Raw genomic sequence first — 22,083 nt, 5'->3', positions numbered from 1 at the left:
TATGTGGGGAGGCAAAAGGAAGAAGATTTTTTCCTCTCCAAGGGGATCACAGGGGGTTACAGAAGAATGGAAACGCCTGGTTTGTGGGAAACAAGAGCAACCAGGTAACCCCTCCCTGCCTTTCTCACCTGTATGAGTCTTGGTTTCCCCCTCTTCAGCCAAGGAGCCAGCGCCAGGCCCCGAGGGAATGGCCTCAAGCTGCCCAGGGCAGGGTCAGGCTGGCTCTGAGGAAGGATTTCTGTGCAGAAGGGGCTGTTGGGCGTTGGAATGGGCTGCCCAGGGCAGGGGGGAGTCCCCGGGATCCCTGGAGGGGTTGAAGAGTCGGGCTGAGCCAGCGCTGAGGGATCTGGGGGAGTTGGGAACGGTCAGGGTGAGGGTCATGGTTGGGCTGGAGGAGCTTCAAGGGCTTTTCCAACCCAGAGGGATCTGGGATTCTGTGAATTCCTGCTTCCCATTGCTGACTGTGGGGAAAACAGCCCCATCCAGCTTCCCCCACAAACTCCTAGCAGGGCTTTCCTGCCAGTGTTGCTCATTGTCTAACCCTACCCACTTGGGGTACCCACTTATGACACTTCTGCAATTATTTCTCCCCAAAAGCAGTCTGCGCTCGTGCAGGATGAGCCCCGAGCAATGTGCTCACAAGAACAAGTCTCAACAGCATCCCCTCTCTCCTTTCCTTCCCAAATTTGCTGACCTGGAGTGTCAAAAAGCTGCCCTCACGCCACCCTAACCCCAGCCCTGCTGATCCCACATCACAAGGTGCAAATCACAAGATGCTTCTTATTACTTTATTTATTTCTGGTCTCACGTGCTTCCCTTCCCATTTAGAGAGGACTTTGATCGTGTTCCCAAGCTTTTCCCAGCAGACAGAAAGGCTAGACACTTTTTTATTGCTGAAGGGGTGGGTGCTTGCACCACCACACATCTCTGGGCGATGAGGGGTACAGCAGCACCGAAATATTGGCCGCATCGTGGGGCTGAGGGGCTGCGTCACGCTCCTGCTACTCTGCTGCAACGAGGCATGACTTTGAAAGCACTATACAGCTAGCAAGGACTGCATAGCTTTAAACCTGCCTTAAATCCTTCTATTCCTGGCAGAATCCTCTCCTGGGCTTGGGCTGGTGTGATTTCCCCATGCTTAAAGGCAGCTGGTGCCCATCCAGCTGGTGCCATGCTCGGCGCTGCCTGGACAAGCACAGCCCTGACGCGGGGAGGTGCCACTGCCTCTGTAACCCCTGGGGCTGCCGAGTCCCACATGGAGCTTTAGGAGTCCAACTTTGTGCCAAAGCTGCCATCTGAAAGGGGGAAAGGATCCCCGGGGCGCTTGCTGCCTTTGACCCAGCGCGTCTGGGAGGTGCAGGTGGCTCTCAGACTGGTGGGGATCATGGGTGTTGCTTGTAGAGGCTGTTGGGTTTTGCCTTCTGGTGCAGCCTGGATTTTGGGGTTGCCTTGGCAAAACTTGGGGTTTCCTGGCTGCTGCTGTGCATGGCATCTCTTGGAGACCCTCTTCCCTACACCAGGAGAAGGGGTTTGCCCTTCAAAGGGTGGCCAGGGATCAGCGCTGGCGTTTACTCGCTAGTGGTGGAAGAGGTGAGCTCTAGGTGGGTAAGGTCCAAAACAAGCTGGAAATGGGAACAATGTCCTCCTGGGCCTTTGGCTTTGTGTTTGTGCTACAGGTGATTTACAGCAGAAAACAAGGTGCTGGGGGAAGGTCCTGGCTGGTGGGGTGGCAGGGGTTAGTCCTCCTTCTTGCAATTGGTGGCCTGTGTGCGCTTTTTCAGCCACGCCACGTCGATGTAGAGGTTGCGCTTGAGGATGGTGCTGGCGCAGATGACAGCTCCTTGCAGGGCTCCCATGAAGCCGCACAGGCACAAATCCTGCCCTGGAAGAGAGGAGGAGGCAGCAGTGACAGTGACCGTGGTGGGGACCTGCGGGCAGCCCGTGCTCCCCATCCCCAACTGACCATCAGTGGTGGGTTGGACATCAACCATCCCAATCCATCATCTACCCTCCCCACCTTCCAGCTGCCCCTTGGGTTTGAACCCACAAAACCCCTCCCTTTTTGACTCCTTCCTTCTCCCCAGCAGGGAAAGGGCCTCATTCTGTCCAGCTAAAATAAATCAGCACTGGGCAGGGAGATAAGGTCCAGCAGCTAGAGGAGGCACAGCCCTCTCCTCCTCCATGCAGCTCCACTCAGACACGCTCCAGCAGCTCCTGCATCACTCCACGGCACAATAGCAGCTTGTCCTCTTATTTCATTGAAGGTTTTTCTCCAGCACCACCCCATATTCTGCTTCCCCAGAGGTGTCCTCATCTGAGAACATGGTGTCTGGAAGGTGGCCATGGTACCTGTCAGGTAGAGGTTGGGGATGGGTGTCTGTGCCCTCATGGTGGCAACAGCTTCAGCTTGCAGGCGGAGCATGTTGTGGTCTATGCCGTACATCTCCCCCTTGGGGCTAGCAATGTAGTGCTGGTTGGTGATGGGTGTCCCACCGGAGATGTACTCGATCTGCAGGGGACGAGGGGACAATGTGGTCAGCAGAGGGTAGGCATGATGGTGTGGGGTGTCTCATGCTCCCAGAAGCTGTTTTTGTGGGGTATGGGCTGGGACAGGTTTCCTTGCAGACCCTTGGGTGGTGGTTCTGGCCAAGTTTGGTCCCAGGACGGTCCTAGAGGCCCATCATCCCCCCTTGCGCATGGTCAGGAGGCAGCAGCGATGGGTTGGTGCCACACTGCCCAGCAGGCCCAGACCCAGCTCCTACATTTGCAGGATGGGGTTGAGTAGACAGGACCAGGAGCGGAGCTGAAGGACCCAGGAATGCCAGGCTTCCTCACCCTGTCCTCAATGCGGGGGTAGAGCTTGAAGACAGCCTGCATGATGGTGTCCACAAAGGTCTTCTTCAACTCCTCATAATCATCTCCCCGCTTATTGACCTGTTTGTCCTTCCACTCCTCAAACCACTCGTATTTGGCAAAGGTCACAATGGCCAGCGTGGATTTACCTGCAGTAGGACAAGGTAGGGGTGGTTGTTCCTGTGCTCACCCTGACATCACCGTTTCACTGTCACAAACCCAACCCACCCCCTGGCAACACCTGGGATGTCCCCAGGTCTTTGTGGGCCCAGATCCTTCATCCAGTTCTCTTGAAGACCGCTTTCCACGGGCAACTCAGCAGCTTTGCCCAGGACTATTTTAGCAGAAACTCCTCAGTTGCAGTTATCGAATGAATAAAACCCCTGCAAGAGTTTTTTGTGGGAATTAAGAACTAGTAGTTAGCAAAATGTAAACCAACCTTGAGGCAGAAGAATGATTTTGGATAACTGAGACAACATTATGGAACCCTGTGTTGCGAGCATCAGGAACAGCAGGTCAGAATAGCGCCTGCAGAATGTGTAATGAGTGTGTGAGCAGTGAACAGATAAAACCTGGATGTCAGTAGGATGCAGAAGTAAAAACAAATGGGAATAAATTGGGAGTTTGCAGACACTGTGGCAGCGTTTGCTCTTGTCAGTGCTCCCCCTTCAACAAACTGGTGTGAGTTTGTCATTATTCAGCTCATTGCCCCAGTCCCAGCTGGACCGAGACCAAATATTACCAAAAGTTTCACTAAGGCCCAATGCCGGGTGCTGCACTTCAGCCACAACAACCCCCAGAAGTGCTACAGGCTTGGGGAGGAGTGGCTGAAGAGCTGCCAGCCAGAGAGGGACTGGGGGGGTTGATAATGAGCCAGCAGTGTGCCCAGGTGGCCAAGAAGGCCAGTGGCATCCTGGCTTGTACCAGCCCTGGCGTGGCCAGCAGGGACAGGGAAGGGATCTGAGCCCTGTGCTCGGCACTGGTGAGGCCGCCCCTCGATTCCTGGGTTCAGTTCTGGGCCCCTCACCCCAAAAGGCCATTGAATGACTCGAGCGTGGCCAGAGAAGGGCAACGGAGCTGGGGCAGGGTCTGGAGCACAGGTCTGCTGGGGAGCGGCTGGGGGAACTGGGGGGGTTCAGTCTGGAGAAGAGGAGGCTGAGGGGAGACCTCCTGGCCCTCTGCAACTCCCTGCCAGGAGGGGGCAGAGAGGGGGGATGAGTCTCTGGAGCCAAGGCCCCAGCGCCAGGCCCCGAGGGAATGGCCTCAAGCTGCCCAGGGCAGGGTCAGGCTGGCTCTGAGGAAGGATTTCTGTGCAGAAGGGGCTGTTGGGCGTTGGAATGGGCTGCCCAGGGCAGGGGGGAGTCCCCGGGATCCCTGGAGGGGTTGAAGAGTCGGGCTGAGCCAGCGCTGAGGGATCTGGGGGAGTTGGGAACTGTTAATGTTGGATTGATGGTTGGACTGACTGGATGATCTTCAAGGTCTTTTCTAACCTAGACGATTTTGTGATTCTGATTTCTGCGAGACCAACCAGTTTTCAAGCAAAGCGTTTGTGATTGGGCTTCAGCCTTTACCTGGGTGCCTCATTTCCCAGGTGGGGTCTTTGGATGATGGGCAGGTGACAAACAGGAGAGGGATGTTCTTGGCAGCTTCTTCTCTGGAAGAAGCCAGGTAGCGATTAATTCTGCAGAGAGATGCAAAGGTTTGAAGTGAGTTTTGGTTGCAAACCTTTCCCTGAATACTTGTTACGGTTGAATCCCCATGCAGTGAGAATATGCCAAGAGCATTTTCTGAGTCACCACCCAGGAATTTATCTCCTTATGCTTAATGAAGCACATGTAAGGTGAAGCCAAACCTACATTTCATCCAGGTCATTTCCTGCATATATGAAGTAGTTGGTGGGCTCCAGCCCCAGCTCTTCCCTCGAGCCGTTAAGACCTACGAAGACGGTGAAACCCCCTTCACCATGTGTCACCATGCGAAGCTGAGACTGGATCTCTGTAATATGGAGAGAAGAAGGAGAAAATAAGTATTTTCTGGGATCCTCAGCTATGGAGAAGCAGTTTCTCCTAGAAGCAGCCCTCCTCATATCTGTGCTGCTCCCATGCTGGCTTGTAAAACTGGTTTATCTCAAAACATCCCATGTGTGCTCAAGGGGTGGGATGGCAACTCCTGCAAACTAGGGCAACGGTGCTGTGATTGCCGAGAGGGGGTGGTTTAGGGTACCCTTGGCTTGAGCTTTTGCTGTTATTAATGACCTCACACTCAAATGCGCTGCTGCTTTGCAAATTTTGAATGGTTGTAGACCATATTTGCCCAGAAAGCTTTCACCCAACCGTGCCCCTTCCAAATCAGCAAGAAGATTTTGAGGCAGCACTAAGCCCAACTTTAAGTGGACGTTTCACCAAATTTCACAAGTTTCGGGGTACTACGCTGTGGTTTTTAGGGAAAATGAGCAGCAAGCCAGGGGTTTGCCAACTGTATGGCCAGCTTTGGAAAATTAATTTAGACTTGATTAAAAACCCTGAGAAGAAATGTATGGCTAGGGATGGTGTTTTGAACACGAAGGACAGGGTTTTGCTGATGTCTAAGAAACAGTTATAAAGAAGCTGCTTTTTGATGGGCTTGGAGGGGGATTGTTGCTGTAACCCCAATGAAACCCAACGCTGCCGTATTTTACCAGGCAACACCCGCGCCTCCGCCGGCAGGAGCCGTTCGTAAGTGTTGAAGATCCCGGCATCCGAAATGATGATGGGAGCGAAGATGTTCACCAAATCTTGGCCTTTCTTGACACTCACACCTGGAAGGGAAAGGCGAGGAGGGGAGGAACAGCTCCGGTTAAAAGCAACATTGCATCGGGAAGAAGCCACGTGCACCCCATCCCGTGCCGGGGCTCACCGCAGGCTTTGCCCTGGGGGTCCAGCAGGATCCTCTGCACCGGCGCCTTTCCCAGCACGTTGCCTCCAGTTTTCCGGATAACGGGAATGGTGTGGAAGGCGATTTCCCCGGACCCACCTTTAGGGTACCACGCGCCACAGAGGAAGTGGTTCACGAGGATGCTGTGCATGGAGAAACTGGCCTTGGAGGGGACCACACCTGAAAAAAAAAGCAGTGTGAGGTCAGTTAGTGCCGAGTCGTGGTTTTGTGGCTTCTCCTGAAGTTTTTAGGATGAGGAACACCCTGTCCTTGGCTGGACACAATGCTGTAAGGATGGATGTGTGTGAGAAACAATGGGTCACTGGCACCCAGAGGAGCAGGGAGGACATCAGATGTGGGTGGCCCCGTGGCAAAGTCGGTGGCTCTTTGGAAATCAGGCTGTGCCCACTGAGTCATTGGGGTGGATCCCCCCAAACCCGCAGGGCGGACAGGAGGATGGGAAGGGGAAGGCTCAGGGCAAAAGGGTTACAGCAAGTCCAGGGTGGTGGGTGCCAGCAAGAGGTTAAGGGTGGGTACGTGTTCCCTTGCATAAGAGGAGTGATGCTGCCGTGCCGTGAAGCTGAAGGATGTGGGGGAAAGAGGTGACGGCGAGAAATGGGGACATGAGGGCAACCAGCCACCGGCGTGGGGACAAGGCTGCTGGCAGAGCATCCACGAACGCAGCATCCCTCACCCACAAACCACAACAGCCATCGCCCTTATAAAAGCAAATTAAAGTGGCTTTTCTTAGGGTTGGGTTTTTTTTAGTTTCTAAAGGGTTTAACTTCACCTCCTCGGTGCCCCGGAGCCTCCTGGCTACCTACCGTAGGTGGGAAAGAGGTAGCTGAAGATGGCCCGGAGCTCGCGGTTGGTGGTGAGACCGTCCACCACCTCCTTGAGGCTGCGTGGCACCAGGCGGCAGAAGGGGCTGAGCCACAGCAGCCCCGAGCGAGCCACCAGCATGGCCAGAGCCCGCGGGATCATTTTCAAGACGATCAACCACACCGTCCCTCCGCTGGTGCTCTGCGGGAGAGGAGCCTGGTGCTGAGCAGCCAACGCCGGGGAGCTGCCCACAACCCTGCGGTGGGCTTGAAAGATGCTCAAAAGCATCTTTTTCCCCTTAAATTTACAGCTTGGCTGGCAGAGAGGAGGCAGCATCTCTTGAGTGCTGCATCCCAGGGAGCTGTGGCCAAGGGGAGCACCTGCGCCCCCCCCCCAAACCCCCAACCCCCCCCCCCCCCCCAGTCTCCCTTGTGGCAGAGGCTCCCGGGCTTTGTGGAGGTTTCAAAGCATAATTAATGTTAATTTAGCACTGTTCTGACGATGACTGCAATCACCCCGACGGCCAGGAGGTCCTGGAGCATCACCCCACAGTGCTTAGAGGGGGGTGTCGGGGCTCATGGGGGTGCCAGCACATCTGATGGGACCAGGAGTAGCCTCGGGGAACTGGGGTAAAACTCAGGGTGCTGACGCTGGGTTTTTGAGGCAGAAAAGGGAGATTTTTGATGTTTCTCAATGCTTTTAGGGCTGGGTCAGGGTGGGTTGTGCAACACCATTATTCTCTGCAGTTGCCCAATATCTGAGTGTCATGGGGGGAGGGTGGGAATTTTCCCTCCTTGCGTGACCCTGTAGAGGGGGACCAGAGCCAAAACAACCCCCCATCCCCTCCCTCTACCTTCACCAGCTGCTCGAACTCATCAATAGCAGCTCCTTCCCCAGGAAACTGCTCCTTCAAGGCTTGGAAATATTCTTTCTTCCCTGAATAGATGCGATACGTCCTGCCGTGACCGGGCTCCCCCAAAACCACGGTGTCGTAGACAGCCGGCAGCCGAGCCCACTCCAGCTGCCCCTCTGTCAGCTGGTCCACCACGAAGCGCATGATGGAATTCTCCGCCATCTGCCCCACGTAGTGGATACCTGAAAGATGTATTTTTGGTTTATTTGGGGAGGTTTTTTCCCTTTTTTTTTTTTTTTACACCCCATTGCATACCCCTGGGACACTCTTATTTCTTCACCTCTCACCCCAGCAGCTCCCTACGGAGGGGAGAGGGAAAATCTCGGAAACACCCGCCTCCCACTTCAGGTCAAAGGGAAAACAAAGCGCTTGCTGTCATGTTTTGAAGCAGTTTTGAGGAATTCCATTACACATCTGTATTTTTCCTTTCTACATCGCTGTAAATAATTAATCCTGTGCAGCTCAAAGGGATGTACAGAGCTGGACTTTGTCTTGCTGGAAGGAGTTGTCCGAGGGAGATGTGCACTGAGGTGACATCCCCTGTATTTTTATTTATCAGAAATTTGTAAGATCTGAGCTGGATTATGGGGAATTTTATGGGGTTTCGATGTTCCGGCAACAGGGCATGACTGGCAGCACCTTCAGCAGGAGGATTTTGGGGTGAGGGAAGGTTTGTGATAGCACTTGTATAACGCTTGTATAACCCAGGGCGGGTGCTGGGGACACCCACTCTGGGTCTCTCCCGGTGTTTTGGGTGCGATTCTCACCACAGGCATCACCCCCCCTTAACTCCCCACCCCCTTCCCCAATCCCCTGCCCTGCTTTGAGCCAGGGGTGCATTTGGGACCCCAAATGCCGGCGGGGCACCTTACCGGTGTCAAACTCGAAGCCCTTCTCAGTGAAGGTGTGGCAGCAGCCCCCCAGCTTCCCGTGCTGCTCCAGCACCAGCACCCGCTTGCCCGCCTTGGCCAGCAGTGCGGCCACTGCCAGGCCCCCGATGCCGCTGCCCACCACGATGGCATCGAGCCCCTCGGGGACTTTATCTGCAGAGAAAACTGGGGTGGAGGGGGAAGAGAGGGGTGTGCGACATCCTCAGTGATGGGATGTGGCACCCCCCGACGGTACCTGGTGGGTGGGTGACCCTCAAAACCTCACTGTGGGTGATGCCACCCTGCTGTGCCCCGGGGACGTGTCACCTCGATGGCAGATGCCGCTCTGGGGGGTCACGCTGCCCCAGAGGGAGATGCTGGGGCGGGAGGGAGATGCCATCCCAGTGAGTGACGCTGTGCCGGGGGGGGGGGTGATGCCGCCGCGGTGGATGATGCCACCCGGGAAGGGGGTGATGCCGCCCCGGGTGGAAATGTCACCCGCGGGGGTGATGTCCCCGCGGCGGAGCGCAGGGAGGGGGGGTCCCACTGGGAGGGTAAAAGCTGCCGGCGAACGGCGGAGCGGGGGCAGCCCCGTACCTGTCTTGACGACCGTCCTGCGGGCAGCCTTGTCGGTAACGAGCGGGGCGGGCGGGCGCCGGGCATCGGCGGCGAAGGGGTTGGGGCCGCCGCCTGAGCCCCACAGCACCCGGAGGAGGAGGAGGAGGAGGAGGAGGAGGGCGAGGAAGAGCAGCGCGTACGGCCACATAGCGCTTGCGCCCGTGTGCCGGCGCGGCTCGACGGGCAGCCCCTCTCCGCCCCGCGGGGAACCGGCAGGCGGTACCGGCACGGCCCGGAAGGGGCGGGGGGGGAGGCGGGATCTGGCACCGGGATCTAGCACCGGCACGGGGCGGGGGGGCCGGGAGAGGTGGGCGCTGGCACTGGGAAGTGATCCTGAGCACTGGGAGCCGACACTGGGAACTGGGAGATGGCACCAAGCGCTGGGAGCTGGTATGGAGCACTGGGAGCTGACACTAGGCACTGGGAGCTGCTGTTTGGTACTGGGATCTGGTACCGAGAGTTGATACCGAGCACTGGGAGGTCACTGGGAAGTGATACTGAGTACTGGAAGCTGACATTGGGCACTGGGACCTGACACTGGGAACTGGTACCGGGCACTGGGAACTGGGAGCTAGCACTGGGAGCTGGTATGGAGCACTGGGAGATGAAGTAGGCACTAGGAGCTGATGTTTGGCACTGGGAGCTGGCACTGAGAGCTGGTACCGAGCACTGGAAACTGGTACCAGGCACTGGGAGCTGGTATGGAGCACTGGGAGATGACAGTAGGCACTGGGAGCTCTCACGGAGCGCTGGGAGGTGGTGGCGGGCACTGGGAGCCGGCCCTGGCCCCTGTACCTCGGGCCCCGGCAGCCCCGCCCCGCCCCGGTGGGCGGCCGCGCTCCCTGCGGTCTGACCCTCCCGCGCCGCCGTCGGCCGCCCCGCGCGGTGCCTGCCGGGAGCTGCAGTGCCGCGGCCACCGGGGGCGCCGACCACAGCTCCCGGCATGCAGCGCGGCCGCGCCTGCGCACTGCGCGGGGGGCCTGGCGGGCGGGCTGGGAGGTGCCGCCGCCGCCGCTTCCGGTGGGCGCGGGGTCAAAGGACGGCGGGTCAAAGGGCAGAGCGGCCCTGGGGGGTGATGGTTGGGGACCGGGAACCGGGGGTGGGGTCAGCGGCCCGGGGCCGCGGGAAGGGGCGCCCCGGGGCCTGCATGGGGGGGGCCAGGCCGCAGGAGAGGCCTGAGGCCCCTGGGGAGTCCCTGAGGGGTCCTTGAGGGGCTGTCACTCCCCGGGACACCCCCGCGGCCACCCGGCCACGCCACCTGAGGCTCCGTTGCGGCTCCCGCCGAGGGGGGAGGCCGCCTTCTTCCCCGCAGGGCATGAGCGGAGGCGCCGGCGCCTCGGAGCAGCCTGAGGAGCGGCAGCGGTTCCCCCCGCCCGGCAAGTCCGTCCCCGTGCGTGTCAGCCCTGAGCCCTGCCCCTCGCTGTGCCCCCCCCGGGGCAGCGCCCCTCGGTGTCAGACGTCCCCCCCCACACGTTATCACTTTATTTCTCCATTTATTCGGGGTACCGAAAATGATCTTTGTGTTACCTGAGCTGGTAACAGAATAGAAACGTGCCCAGAGGGCTCTGAGCCGCTTTCACACTCTTCTAGCCATCTGGTGCACTCCTCAGCCCGTGAGCAGAGCCCAGGGTTGGTTCCCTGAGGGGATTTGGGGGAGCGGTTGGTTTTCTGGGTCTTTTCTGGTGGGTGATGGTTGTGCCTCTCTCTGTGCCTACTTAGATCTCAGTTCTGAGACAAAACGGCCTCCTGCAGGCTCTCGTGCAGGGAGCAGGGCAGCCTGTGTGCGCTGGTAAGCTTTTCCTTTGCTTCCTTGGTGTGGATCTTGTTTTGTGGTGAGGAAAACACCTGGGGAACTCAAAGGGAGCCCAAACAACCCGGCACTGGGCTCACAGGCAAATCAGGCTCTGGCTTGGTGAAGCTTTGTCCCTTGCTTTGTCCCAGATTTGCCAAGGAGAAACCTCACAGCATCTTGGGGACTCTGGTTGGGGTTTCTCCCCAGAGAAGGGGAAATCTTGCCCCAGGATGTCCTGAGCAGTGCTGAGGGAAGGGAGCAAACACCTCGTTGGATCTCGCTGCTATCTCTTAACCTCCAGTGTGCCTTTCCTTTGGCAGAGATCAGCGAGGAGCTGCGGCGGGCCCAGGAGGAATGGGAGGCTGTGGAAGAGATTCAGTCAGGTACAGCTGGTGCTGGGGATAAGGGAAGTCCTTAGAGTTGGATAGAAAAGGTCTGGACAGGGGAAGGGATGTGAGTCCCAGAGGGCAGGAGCAGGCGAGTGTGCAGCAGCAGGGCATTATTTGGGGGTGGGAGAGAGCTGGGGAAAGAGCTGAAGGACGGGGGGGGGGGGGGGCAGGAGACCCCCTGCGTTCCCCAGCTCCCCAAATCTTTGCCCTCTTGCTGTGCCAGCAGCTGGGAGCGAGCTCCCTGTGCCAGATAGATGCTCTGGCATGAGACAGGAGCTCATTTCGGTGCTGGGAAGCTGGAGCAGAGGGCAGGGCTTGTGTTAGGGGGATGGGTAACCCCATTCTCTGCCTCCTTACAGGGCTAGGGGGGACATCGTCCAGTGCTGCACCCCTGATCTCCTTCAACGAAGCGCTGCAGTACTTCCAGACAGCCGACCTCTCCGAGTGCAGGGTACGGGCAGGGCCCCACACTCTCACCCTCTCTCGGGGGTGTAGTTTTAGTAAGTAGGAGAGGGGAGTGTGGCAGGAGAAGCACAGCGCTCCCCTCTTTCCCTTCCGCCTTCCCTCAGCTCAGTTCTGTGCCTGATCCCATCGCTCCCAGCTCGCCCACGGGTTTTCCTCCTGCTCCATTCCCCAAGGGACTGGCCCTGATTGTTGCTTTGCATGTTTTCTCCTCTGCAGAAGAAGGTCCGGGCAACAGTGCGCAGGCAAGGCCTGGCTGCTCTGCTTCACTTCCTCTTCGGTCCTCCCCGGCTCCAGCCGCAGCTGCAGGGAGAGCGGGAGCTGGCTCTGGCCATGGCACAGTGTGAGTGTCCCCTCTGTCCCTACACCAGCCACTCCCCAGCTCGGCCGGCGTCACCTTCATCCCAAGAGCTTTGTGGGAAGCGACTCGAGGGGGGCTTGGGGGTGTAGCGGGGTCTCCACCCGCTTATTCTATGGCAGCTGCTTGTCCCAAAAGATGTGTTTTCCATCACCTTTGCTCCCCTGCTGTGGACATACTCACTCTGTGTTGGGATTGATGGGTCTTTTGCCCCCGTGCTGTGGTGCCGCTGTACCCATTCCACACACACTGTGATGCAGCACCGGGGAGCTGCTCCACTGCTCTACAGCCCTTCCTGCTCCTCATGGCCTGGTGGTACCTCAGCGTGGGGTGTGTCATGTCTGGCTTCCTGCAGTGCATCACATGTGCTGAGCACGTGGAAACTCCTGTTTGTGGGTTGCATTTGGCCGTGATCCCCCAGGCAGTGCTGCTTTGGCCAGCAAAACTTTACGTGATGCCCAAATTAGTCATCACCCCCGCGCTCATACAATACGCAGTCGTATTATTTGTGGCTTTGCACCTCCAATATATTTTCCTTTCCTTCCTGTCTCCCCTCCAGCAGGATAAACACAGCTGGGACATTCTCCTTGTCACCATAAGCTGCTCTCAGCTGCCAGATTTCACTTCCAAGTGGGCTCTGAAAGTGAAATCTTTACCCTGCAGCTGATGGTGGTTTCTTTCCCCACCACATCTCTGCACTAGCGCTCAGAGGCAGGGGCAGGGGTGTTGGTGGACGTGTTTTGGCTGCTGAGGAGTGTTTTCTCTCTGCCAGGTGGTTTGGATGATAACGAGAGAGTGCACATGAGAATCCTGCAGACCATTTATAAGAAGCTAACCCGCTCCGGGTTGGGCTGCCCACGCTACGGGGCGCACTGGGAAGATCTTGGCTTCCAAGGTAGGGCGGAGGGAGAGATCTCGTGGGGGGGGGAAACTTTGCCAAGAGAAATCACGCTGGTCTCGTTCCCTCCTCAGGACCCAGAGGCAGCAGAAAGGTTTGCTGCTCATTCCCCCTCCATTCATGCAGCCACCATCCCTGCTGCTGTTTCATAGGATCACTGAGGTTGGAAAGGACCTTTACGATCATCAAGTCCAGCTGTTAACCCAGCCCTGCCAAGCCCCCCACTAAACCACATCCCTTAGTGCCACATCTACACGTCTTCAAATACCTCCAGGGATGGCGACTCAACCACCTCCCCGGGCAGCCTGTTCCAGGGCCTGACAACCCTTTTGGTGAAGAAATGTTTCCTAATATCCAACCTAAACCTCCCCTGGCACAACCTGAGGCCATTTCCTGTGGTCCTATCACTTGTTACTTGGGAAAAGACCGACACCCCCCCACCTCTGCCCCCTCCTGGCAGGGAGTTGCAGAGGGCCAGGAGGTCTCCCCTCAGCCTCCTCTTCTCCAGACTGAACCCCCCCAGTTCCCCCAGCCGCTCCCCAGCAGACCTGTGCTCCAGACCCTGCCCCAGCTCCGTTGCCCTTCTCTGGCCACGCTCGAGTCATTCAATGGCCTTTTGGGGTGAGGGGCCCAAAACTGAACCCAGTATTCAAGGTGCAGCCTCAGGACAACACTCCCACCCAGCAGGTCCACTCGATCCCCTCATCCACATCAACTATAAAGAGATGAAACAAAACTGTCCCCGATACCAAGCCCTGGTTTTGCAGCAGATCTGTCACTGCCCCAGCCAACTGTCACAACCAGTACAACATCTGGACTGGCTGGTCACACAACACCAGTACCCTCTGCCACGGTTGCCCGTGTCCAGCCGGCGCGGGTGTAACAAGGAATAGTTGGCGTAACCGATTTGCCTGAGCCATTAATGCTCTTCATTAGCAAGTGATCTCTGCAGCTAATGAGCCGTCTCCGGAGGGCTGGTTTATTAACGAAGCGCAGGTCAGGGCTCTGTCACTAAGGCTGCGTTGCAGGTTCCTTTCAGCTTCAGCTGTGTAAGAAAAACACCGTGATTAAAGCTGCTGCACGCGGCCTCACAGCAGTTACCAGGCTGGTTGACTCATGAGTTAAATAAGCTGGGTTTTAATGAAGTCTAAAACCCATACCAGGAGGGGAACAGCTCCTGATTCTCCACTCTTGTCGACTCACAAGTTAAATAAGCCAGGTTTTAGTGAAGCCTAAAACCCAAACCACAGGGGAACAGCTCCAGATTCTCCACCTTGTTGACTCACGAGTTAAATAAGCCGGGTTTTAATGAAACCTAAAACCCAAACCAGGAGGGGAACGGCTTGGGATTCTCCACCCTGTCACATACACAACTGGTTTTAAGCTTTAGTTTCCCAGCCAAATGTGCCCTGGGGTGGTTAGAGCATGTAGGTGCTAATTTCTTAGAGAAGGTACTAAATGGGGACGTGGGTGGGACACCAAGGGCTTGTTTGTGCTCGGGTTAGGGAAGTTCCCTGAAAGCTTTCCCTCAGGGTGCGATTCCTGAAGGCAGTCCCTGGGATCCCTCTGCTCTTGAAAGTGGATGATGGGGTTTAAAGAGCTGGTGGGAGCGGGGAGGTAACCGGAGAGTGACCCAGGGCTGTCCCCCCCTTCCAGGTGCGGATCCCGGCACTGACCTGCGCGGAACGGGGATGCTGGGCCTGATGCAGCTGCTCTACTTTGTCACGGACTCACAGACGCTGCCACTGGCGCAAGAAATTTTCAAGCTGTCCCAGCACGAAACCCAGGCATGTCCTTCCTTCTTCGCTTCCTCCCTGCGGTGGTACCTACCCATTAATTCCTAATGCTCAGGGAAAGGGAAGCACAAAAATGTGGGGGTTTGGACTGATTTTTTTGCCTTTTAATCCCCCTCACGCTGATAAGGGGAGGAAGGTGGTCCCCAAATTGCTGAGGAGCTCCAATCAGAGTCTGAAGCCAAGCTCTAGGTGTTGGCTTTATTCTGGGAATGAAATTTTTAGTGTCCTGGTGGAGATCAGAGATTTGCTCCCGGGATCCTGGCTTGGAGCTGAACTCGTGCATGTTAAAAGGGCTGGAGAAAGAGGTGAAAAGTGGCAGGGTGTAGAAATCGGGGGGAGTGGAGCCTGTCTGCTTAAACTTGGCATTTTAGTCTTGGATATGGTTGGGTTTAAGCCTGAATGTAATCTCAGCTTGACCCACAGCATCCATCTAAGCCCGTATTCTTAGTATTATTATCCTGCTACATGGGTCTGTTGCCTGCAGCCGCCATCCCATGGGTTTGGGGCCACACGTATATGGCGTAAAAGTGCTGGAAGTGTTGTCTGGGCACCTCCATGTGCCAGAAAAGAGACTTTTTCCATAACACTCATTTTCTTGCAGAATTTCCCCTTCTGCATTATGTCTGTGAATATCACCCACATCGTCATCCAGGCCCTGAGGGAGGAACATCTCTCCAGGTGAGGTCTGGGTGACTGACAGCTCCATTAAGCCAGGCTTTGGGGGTGGTTTTGGGGTCTCAAACAACATCTGTCACTGGTTCTGGTGCCCATTGCAGGGAGTGCAATCGCAGGCAGCAGGTCATTGCCGTGCTGAACAACCTGTACGCGGCAGCCTTTCTGCAGCTCTACCGTGTCTGGAAATGGCAGCACAAGACCGTCGCTGACTCCAGCTTCCTCCTAAAGGGTTTGTTTCCCCGCGCTTTCCCCTCCTTTCCCAGACAAGGAAAACCACAGTGCATTCCCAGAACGTTTGTGTCCTGCTGAGCCCAACCCCAAGGGGTGTAATGACCAGAAAGCCTCAACCATTACAGAATCATCTGGTTTGGAAAAGATCTTGAAGATCATCCAGTCCAACCATCACCTAACATTAATCGTTCCCAACTCCCCCAGATCCCTCAGCGCTGGCTCAGCCCGACTCTTCAACCCCCCCAGGGATCCCGGGGACTCCCCCCTGCCCTGGGCAGCCCATTCCAACGCCCAACAGCCCCTTCTGCACAGAAATCCTTCCTCAGAGCCAGCCTGACCCTGCCCTGGGCAGCTTGAGGCCATTCCCTCGGGGCCTGGCGCTGGGGCCTTGGCTCCAGAGACTCATCCCCCCTCTCTGCCCCCTCCTGGCAGGGAGTTGCAGAGGGCCAGGAGGTCTCCCCTCAGCCTCCTCTTCTCCAGACTGAACCCCCCCAGTTCCCCCAGCCGCTCCCCAGCAGACCTGTGCTCCAGACCCTGCCCCAGCTCCGTTGCCCTTCTCTGGCCACGCTCGAGTCATTCAATGGCCTTTTTGGGGTGAGGGGCCCAGAACTGAACCCAGGAATCGAGGGGCGGCCTCCCCAGTGCCGAGCACAGGGCTCAGATCCCTTCCCTGTCCCTGCTGGCCACGCCAGGGCTGGTACAAGCCAGGATGCCACTGGCCTTCTTGGGCACCTGGGCACACTGCTGGCTCCTGCTCAGCTGGCTGGAACATTCATCATTTAATCTTCACACTGAGATTTTCAACAATATGAGTGCCCTGCAGGGTGGGGCTTTTTTCCCGCTTTTTGCATCTCAAATCTTAAAGATGAGCAGCCGTGGAAGTTCAGAGGGCTGCTGTGCCGTGGTGGCTTGAGGTGGGTGACAAACGGGGACGTTTCTGGCTCCCCGGGCTCGGTCTTGCCGTGCAGTGCGGTTGCGTAAGCCCTGTTTGTTGTGTGGGGTGCAAGCAGAGTCACCGACATTCTGCTTTCCATGGCAAGCACTAAATGAACCAGCGGGTTGTTTACTCCAGAGGAGACTGATGTCAACAGAGCTGCCTGGATGCGCCGTGCTAATGGCTCCCTCTTAAAACCGGGTCCAGCTGTCGCGGCCAGGCTCAGCTTTGATCCGCTGTCCTGGGGGGGATCTTGAGGGGGGAGCTCAGGCTGGTGCTGAGCTCTGGGGGTTTTGGCGAGGAGCTTTTTGTGCTCTCTCATCCAGAGTCCCCTTTCCTGTAGGGACACCAGAAATAAGATACAGGTCAAAACCTGCACGCTGCATCCCTGACCCCATCCTGTCCTCACATATTTCCCTTTGACCTTGCAGAGCTGGAATTATCCACCAAAAAGAAACCGAAGCGGCTCCTGAAATCTCTGGAGGCCTACATGAACCGAAGCCCCGCAGCTGACGGCCTTCAGCAACCGTCCTCTCCCTCCACCTCCCTCAGCCAGGAGATCGACTTCACAGGCGTTTGTGACCTGCAGGTTGAGCTGGAAGGAGAAGCCCGACTGATCTGAAGGGCGCTGCGGGGAGCTCGGCTGGCGGAGGACGCTTGACCGCCACCCGTGCTTTGGCTTCGGGGACTCAGGACGGGCCCTGCAGGTCGAGGTGGGCAACGCAGAGCAGTGCGGGGTGGCCGCTGCCCTGAGAAGGGCCTGGGACCGAGCTGAGGGCGGTCAGGAACAGGGATGCCACAGAGGGTATAATGGTTTTGCCCCAAACCCCCAGAAAGGGTGGCCTGGTTCTTCCCCCTCTCACCCTGTAAGTGTCCTGACTGCAGTGTCGGCATCGCTCGGTGCTGTGGGAGTAAGCTGCAGGATTTGACCCTCTCCAGGCAGGAATCTCCCAAAAAAATAGGAGGAAAATATGGCAGAGCAGGTGGATTTTATGAGCCACCAGCCTGCGGGCTGGGATAGTCTGTCTGTCTGTCTCGAATTCACGCTCCCATCTGTCTTTACCCCCAAGAGGAAAGTTCAGTGACGCTCCAGGTGGAGCTGGAGCACGGTGACAGGGCTCCTGAATCCAACTGCGGCTCTGACAGCACCTGGGAGGGTTTAAACCCCCCATTTTGGGCTGTGGCACCCTAATTTCACGTTGGTGGGGTAAGAGCACGAGCACAGCCCTGTTGCTGGCACGGTGGGGGCAGCTCATCACCCAGGGTTTGGGGAACCCCCCTGAACTTCCCTGGGGCATTACTGTGCACGTCAGCACCTAAATAAGTGAATAAAAGGAGGAAAGAAATGTTTTTCTTGGTGTAATGGAGAGTTTTGGACTTGGGATTGCTTCTGGGGTGAGGGGAGAGGGTTTCTGCTGGTGGAGGGTGACTCCGGAGAGCAAGGAATGGTGAAGTGGGTGCTGCCTGGCACCTAAATTTGGGGTTCAGTGGCAGAAAAGCTGCTCTGGAGGAGAGAAACCAGAGTCAGATTCTGTCCTGAGTGCCCAGGGCTCTGCAGAGGGGGGAAAGAAAAATCCCTCCCAGCCTCCACTTCTGCTTGGTTTTGAGAAAACCTCATTGAGAAGGAGACAAGGCTTTTGCTTGCAGGTTTTCGGAGGCCGAGGGACCGTTTCTGAACACGCTCCCTCCTCTCCCAACCTTCCGTGACTCAGTTTCCCCCTTTACAGTTACAGCCCTGGGGACAAGCTGAGAGTGGTAACAGTGGCCACAGGCCTGATGTGAGCGTCAGTGGGTGCTTGGAAATGCTCCAAAAACATCTTCAGCCCTTAAATGAGGGGAACAAAACAAAATAAAAAACAAAAAAAGACCCAATTCTGGAGCTCAAAGGTGTGTTGGAACGAGAGAAGCGAGGAGCTGGTGGTGCCAAACAGCCCTGACAGCTGCCTGGCGCCGTTACCCTCCACAATCACCTTCCTGCTGATGGGCTCGGAATATGCTGCCCCGGGCTGAAAAAATATCAATAAAGGGCAAAAAGGAGCCTGGTGCTGCTTTTTTTTTTTTTCTCTTTTAATTCTGAATTACTGCGTAAATCATTTGGGGGTGTGGGAGAAGGCAGCCGGGCTTGAAAGAAGAACACCTTGGGGGTGATTTGGGGGGGTGTGGGGAGAGGGGGAGTCCCTGGGGATGGTGGTTCTGGGCCTGGAAGAGGAGGTGGGTGCTGGGGCGGGGGGATGTGGGTGCTGGGGTGGGGACGAGGTACTGGGGGGACATGTGGGTGCTAGGGGGGAATACAGGTGCTAGTGAGGGATGTGAGCGCTGGGTGGGGCATGTGGGTGTCAGGGAGGGCGCGGAGGGGGGGTCTCGGGGGAGATGTGGGTGCTGGGAAAGGGACACGGACGCCTGGGGCGTCGCGGGAGAAGGTGCGGAGCCCGGAGCAGAGCCCGGCCCCGCCGGCGGCCCCGTGTGCCCCCGGTTCCGCCCCGGGGGCGGTGGCTCAGCGTGTCGTGTGTGTCGTCCCCCCTCCCCGAGTCCGTGTCCGCTTAAAACCCCGCGGAGGCGGCGCCCGGCAGCGCAGAGCCTAGCGGCGGCGGCACCGGCACCGGCAGGCGGGGACGGGCACGGGACACCGGCAGCGGGGGTGCGAGGTAGGCTGCAGGCAGCGCGGGACAGGGCTGGGGTGGCGGGGTGCGGGCAGGGCAGGCAGGGCAGGCGGGGCGGGGGGCAGGCAGGGCAGGCAGGGCAGGGGGCAGGCAGGGCAGGGGGCAGGCAGGGCAGGGCAGGGCAGGGCGGGGTGCAGGCAGGGCAGGGCTGGCAGCATAAGGGACAGCAGGCAGCACAGGGCAAGGGGGCTCGGGAGCGGGCAGGGCTCCAGGTGTGGGCAGGGCAAGCAGAGGTACAGGCGGGCAGGGGTGCAGGCAGCCCCGCACGGGTGTACAGGCAGCAGTAGGGACCGCGGGCAGGACAGGGGAGCAGCAGGCAGGTCAGGCAGCGCAGCACGCAGCATGGCAAGGGGCACCGGTGTCCCCCTGCACCCCGCGGCCTGGCGCAGCCCGGGGGGGCCCCGCTGAGTGCCGGCGGCCGGACCCCGTGGCCCGTGGGACCATGGAGGGGCCCGCAGGGGGTTACTCGGTCCAAGCCACCGCCGCCATCGCCGCCGCCATCACCTTCCTGGTGCTCTTCACCATCACGGGCAACGCGCTGGTGATCCTGGCGGTGCTGAGCAGCCGCTCGCTGCAGGCGCCCCAAAACCTCTTCTTGGTGTCGTTGGCGGCTGCCGACATCTTGGTGGCCACCTTGATCATCCCTTTCTCCTTGGCTAACGAGCTGCTGGGCTACTGGTACTTTGAGAAGACGTGGTGTGAGATCTACCTGGCTTTGGACGTGCTCTTCTGCACCTCGTCCATCGTCCACCTCTGTGCCATCAGCCTGGACCGTTACTGGTCGGTCAGTCGGGCCATCGAGTACAACGCCAAGCGGACGCCGCGGCGCATCAAGTGCAGCATCTTCATCGTCTGGACCATTGCCGCCCTCATCTCCCTCCCGCCCTTGGTCTACAAGGGGGAGAAGAAAGCGGTGGCAGCAGCGGGGCGGCCGCAGTGCAAACTCAACGAGGAGGCCTGGTACGTCCTCTCCTCCAGCGTCGGCTCCTTCTTCGCCCCGTGTCTCATCATGATCCTCGTCTACCTGCGCATCTACCTGATCGCCAAACGCCGCCACCGCTCTCACCCCACCGCCACCAAACCACCGGGGCCACCAAACACCACCCCCCAAGCCACTACGCAAACCCCGGGCACCTGCCCGCCGGCGGACAGGACCTCGCTACTGAGCCCTGAGGAGCCCCCAGCGTCCCCAAATGCTGGGGCAGGGACATCCCCACAGCCTGGGGGACGCCCCAGGGACACTTTGGCCACCGGGACAGGACAGGTGGTGTTGGCCCATCGGCCACCAGCGTTGAACCCTTGGAGGAGGAAGACTCAGATCAACCGGGAGAAACGTTTCACCTTTGTCTTGGCCGTGGTCATTGGCGTCTTTGTCCTCTGCTGGTTCCCCTTCTTCTTCCTCTACAGCCTGGGCGCACTCTGTCCCCACCGCTGCAAGGTCCCCGATGGCGTCTTCCAGTTCTTCTTCTGGATCGGTTACTGCAACAGCTCCCTCAACCCTGTCATCTACACGGTCTTCAACCAGGACTTCCGCAAGGCTTTCCGGCGCCTCCTCTGCCGCCGCCGCGCCCCGACGCCCTGGTGAGGGGCTCTGGTTACCCTCTTCCTTCCTTCCTTCCTTCCTCTTCCTCTTCCTCTTCCTCCTCCTGACAACACTTGCCACCTGGAGCATCCATTGGGTTTGGGGGGGGTGGGGGTGGGTTTGAAGCCCCCCAAAGTGATGATGAGTTTCCCTCCCACTCCTGCTGCCGGCACCTGCCTGCTCTCTGCCTTCTCTGCCAGATTTCCCACGGGGTGGCAGGGGGACGTGCTGCCGCGCCACAACTCCTGTCCCCAAGCCCGGTGGCATCTCAGTACGCTCCCCAGCCCCCCCACCCCCCCCAAGGTGGCCTTTTAACAATAAAAGATATTTTGTAATAAGTAAAAATGTCACTTTTTGTCAAGGTGCAGATGGGGGGGGGGGGGGGGCAGGGTCGTGGTGTGTCCCCCTCAGTCCCTGGGGACTGCTGGGGACAAGAGCCGTGGCCCGTGACAGCCGGCAGCACGGCTGGGAGGAATGTGTGCCGGCAGAGCAGGAACACGATGTCTGGGAGGGGGCGGTTATTTATGGCAGCGCCCGGGAAGGAATAAATAATAATAATTTTTTTAAAAATAAGCCAAAAAACCCCAAAGAATAAATCTTTGCAGCTGCCGGCCCCAAGGACATTCAACCCAAAGGGGGATGGGGACAGAGCCTGGTGTCAGGGGACTCCACTCGGGTGGGGATTCACGGGTGGCTGATATAGGGGACTCGCGGGTGTCTCATATAGGGTTGTGCTGCCCACCCAGGGCAGGGGATGATGCGTGTTGGGGGCCACAGGAGGGGTTTGTGGGATTGTGACCCACACCAGAGTGACCCAGATCACCATATCATGACCCGCATCATGATATCATGACCCACACGGGTGTAACTGTGGGTCATGGTGGAGCATCGTGCCCCACACTGGTGAATCATGGTTTGTGATGGAGTATCGCGACCCACAGCAGGGTATTGCGACCCACACCTCTGTGTCGTGACTCCTGACAGCGTGTTGTGACCCACACTGGCGTGTCGTGACTCACTGCTTTACCATGACTCACGATGGCATGCAGTGACCCATGCTGGCATGTGGCGACCCTCACCAGGGTATCGTAACCCACACCAGGGTGTCATGACCCTCAACAGGGTATCGTGACCCACATCAGGGTATCGTGACCCACACTGGTGTATCACGACCCATACTGGTCCATCGTGACCCATACTGGTGCATCGTAACTCATGATGGTGCATGACGACCCTCACTGGCCTACAGTGACCCACACCAGAATACAGTGACCCACACCAGTATACAATGACCCACACCAGTATACAGTGACCCACA

General features: G+C 58.0%; 3 protein-coding genes across 7 annotated transcripts; 2 read left to right on the top strand and 1 right to left on the bottom strand.

The window, feature by feature from the left end:
- Nucleotides 1-774: 774 nt before the first annotated feature.
- RETSAT (retinol saturase) lies at nt 775-9,197 on the bottom strand. Its single transcript, XM_074928420.1, has 11 exons — nt 8,968-9,197; nt 8,374-8,556; nt 7,442-7,683; nt 6,591-6,789; nt 5,749-5,946; nt 5,531-5,650; nt 4,710-4,848; nt 4,425-4,534; nt 2,836-3,002; nt 2,350-2,509; nt 775-1,882 (listed from the first exon to the last, which is right to left on the bottom strand). The coding sequence occupies exons 1-11, from the start codon at nt 9,134-9,136 to the stop codon at nt 1,737-1,739; spliced, it is 1,833 nt and encodes a 610-aa protein (XP_074784521.1). The 5' UTR covers nt 9,137-9,197; the 3' UTR covers nt 775-1,736.
- A 74-nt stretch (nt 9,198-9,271) lies between these two features.
- ELMOD3 (ELMO domain containing 3) lies at nt 9,272-18,546 on the top strand. Of its 5 annotated transcripts, XR_012635267.1 has the most exons (12): nt 9,675-10,008; nt 10,275-10,378; nt 10,708-10,777; nt 11,101-11,163; nt 11,529-11,620; nt 11,851-11,974; nt 12,762-12,884; nt 14,544-14,674; nt 15,285-15,361; nt 15,460-15,587; nt 16,955-17,236; nt 18,257-18,546. XR_012635267.1 is itself a non-coding variant. In XM_074928510.1 (11 exons), the coding sequence occupies exons 2-11, from the start codon at nt 10,304-10,306 to the stop codon at nt 17,143-17,145; spliced, it is 1,074 nt and encodes a 357-aa protein (XP_074784611.1). In that variant the 5' UTR covers nt 9,272-9,378; nt 10,301-10,303; the 3' UTR covers nt 17,146-18,546. The 5 variants fall into 5 exon arrangements, 4 of the variants coding, with proteins under 4 accessions (XP_074784611.1, XP_074784607.1, XP_074784606.1 ...); XM_074928510.1 differs by lacking the exon at nt 9,675-10,008 and adding an exon at nt 9,272-9,378 and having other exon boundaries at nt 10,301-10,378; nt 16,955-18,546; XM_074928506.1 differs by lacking the exon at nt 9,675-10,008 and adding an exon at nt 9,274-9,378 and having other exon boundaries at nt 16,955-18,546.
- Nucleotides 18,547-19,390: 844 nt separating this feature from the next.
- ADRA2B (adrenoceptor alpha 2B) lies at nt 19,391-21,059 on the top strand. The gene has a single exon (XM_074928511.1). It carries the CDS (start codon nt 19,626-19,628, stop codon nt 20,766-20,768), a length of 1,143 nt encoding a protein of 380 aa, XP_074784612.1. The 5' UTR covers nt 19,391-19,625; the 3' UTR covers nt 20,769-21,059.
- Nucleotides 21,060-22,083: the final 1,024 nt, after the last annotated feature.

The sequence above is a fragment of the Athene noctua genome, chromosome 28 (genome assembly GCF_965140245.1).
Source record: "Athene noctua chromosome 28, bAthNoc1.hap1.1, whole genome shotgun sequence".
NCBI lineage: Eukaryota > Metazoa > Chordata > Aves > Strigiformes > Strigidae > Athene > Athene noctua.
This window is presented reverse-complemented; position numbering and strand designations above follow the sequence as displayed.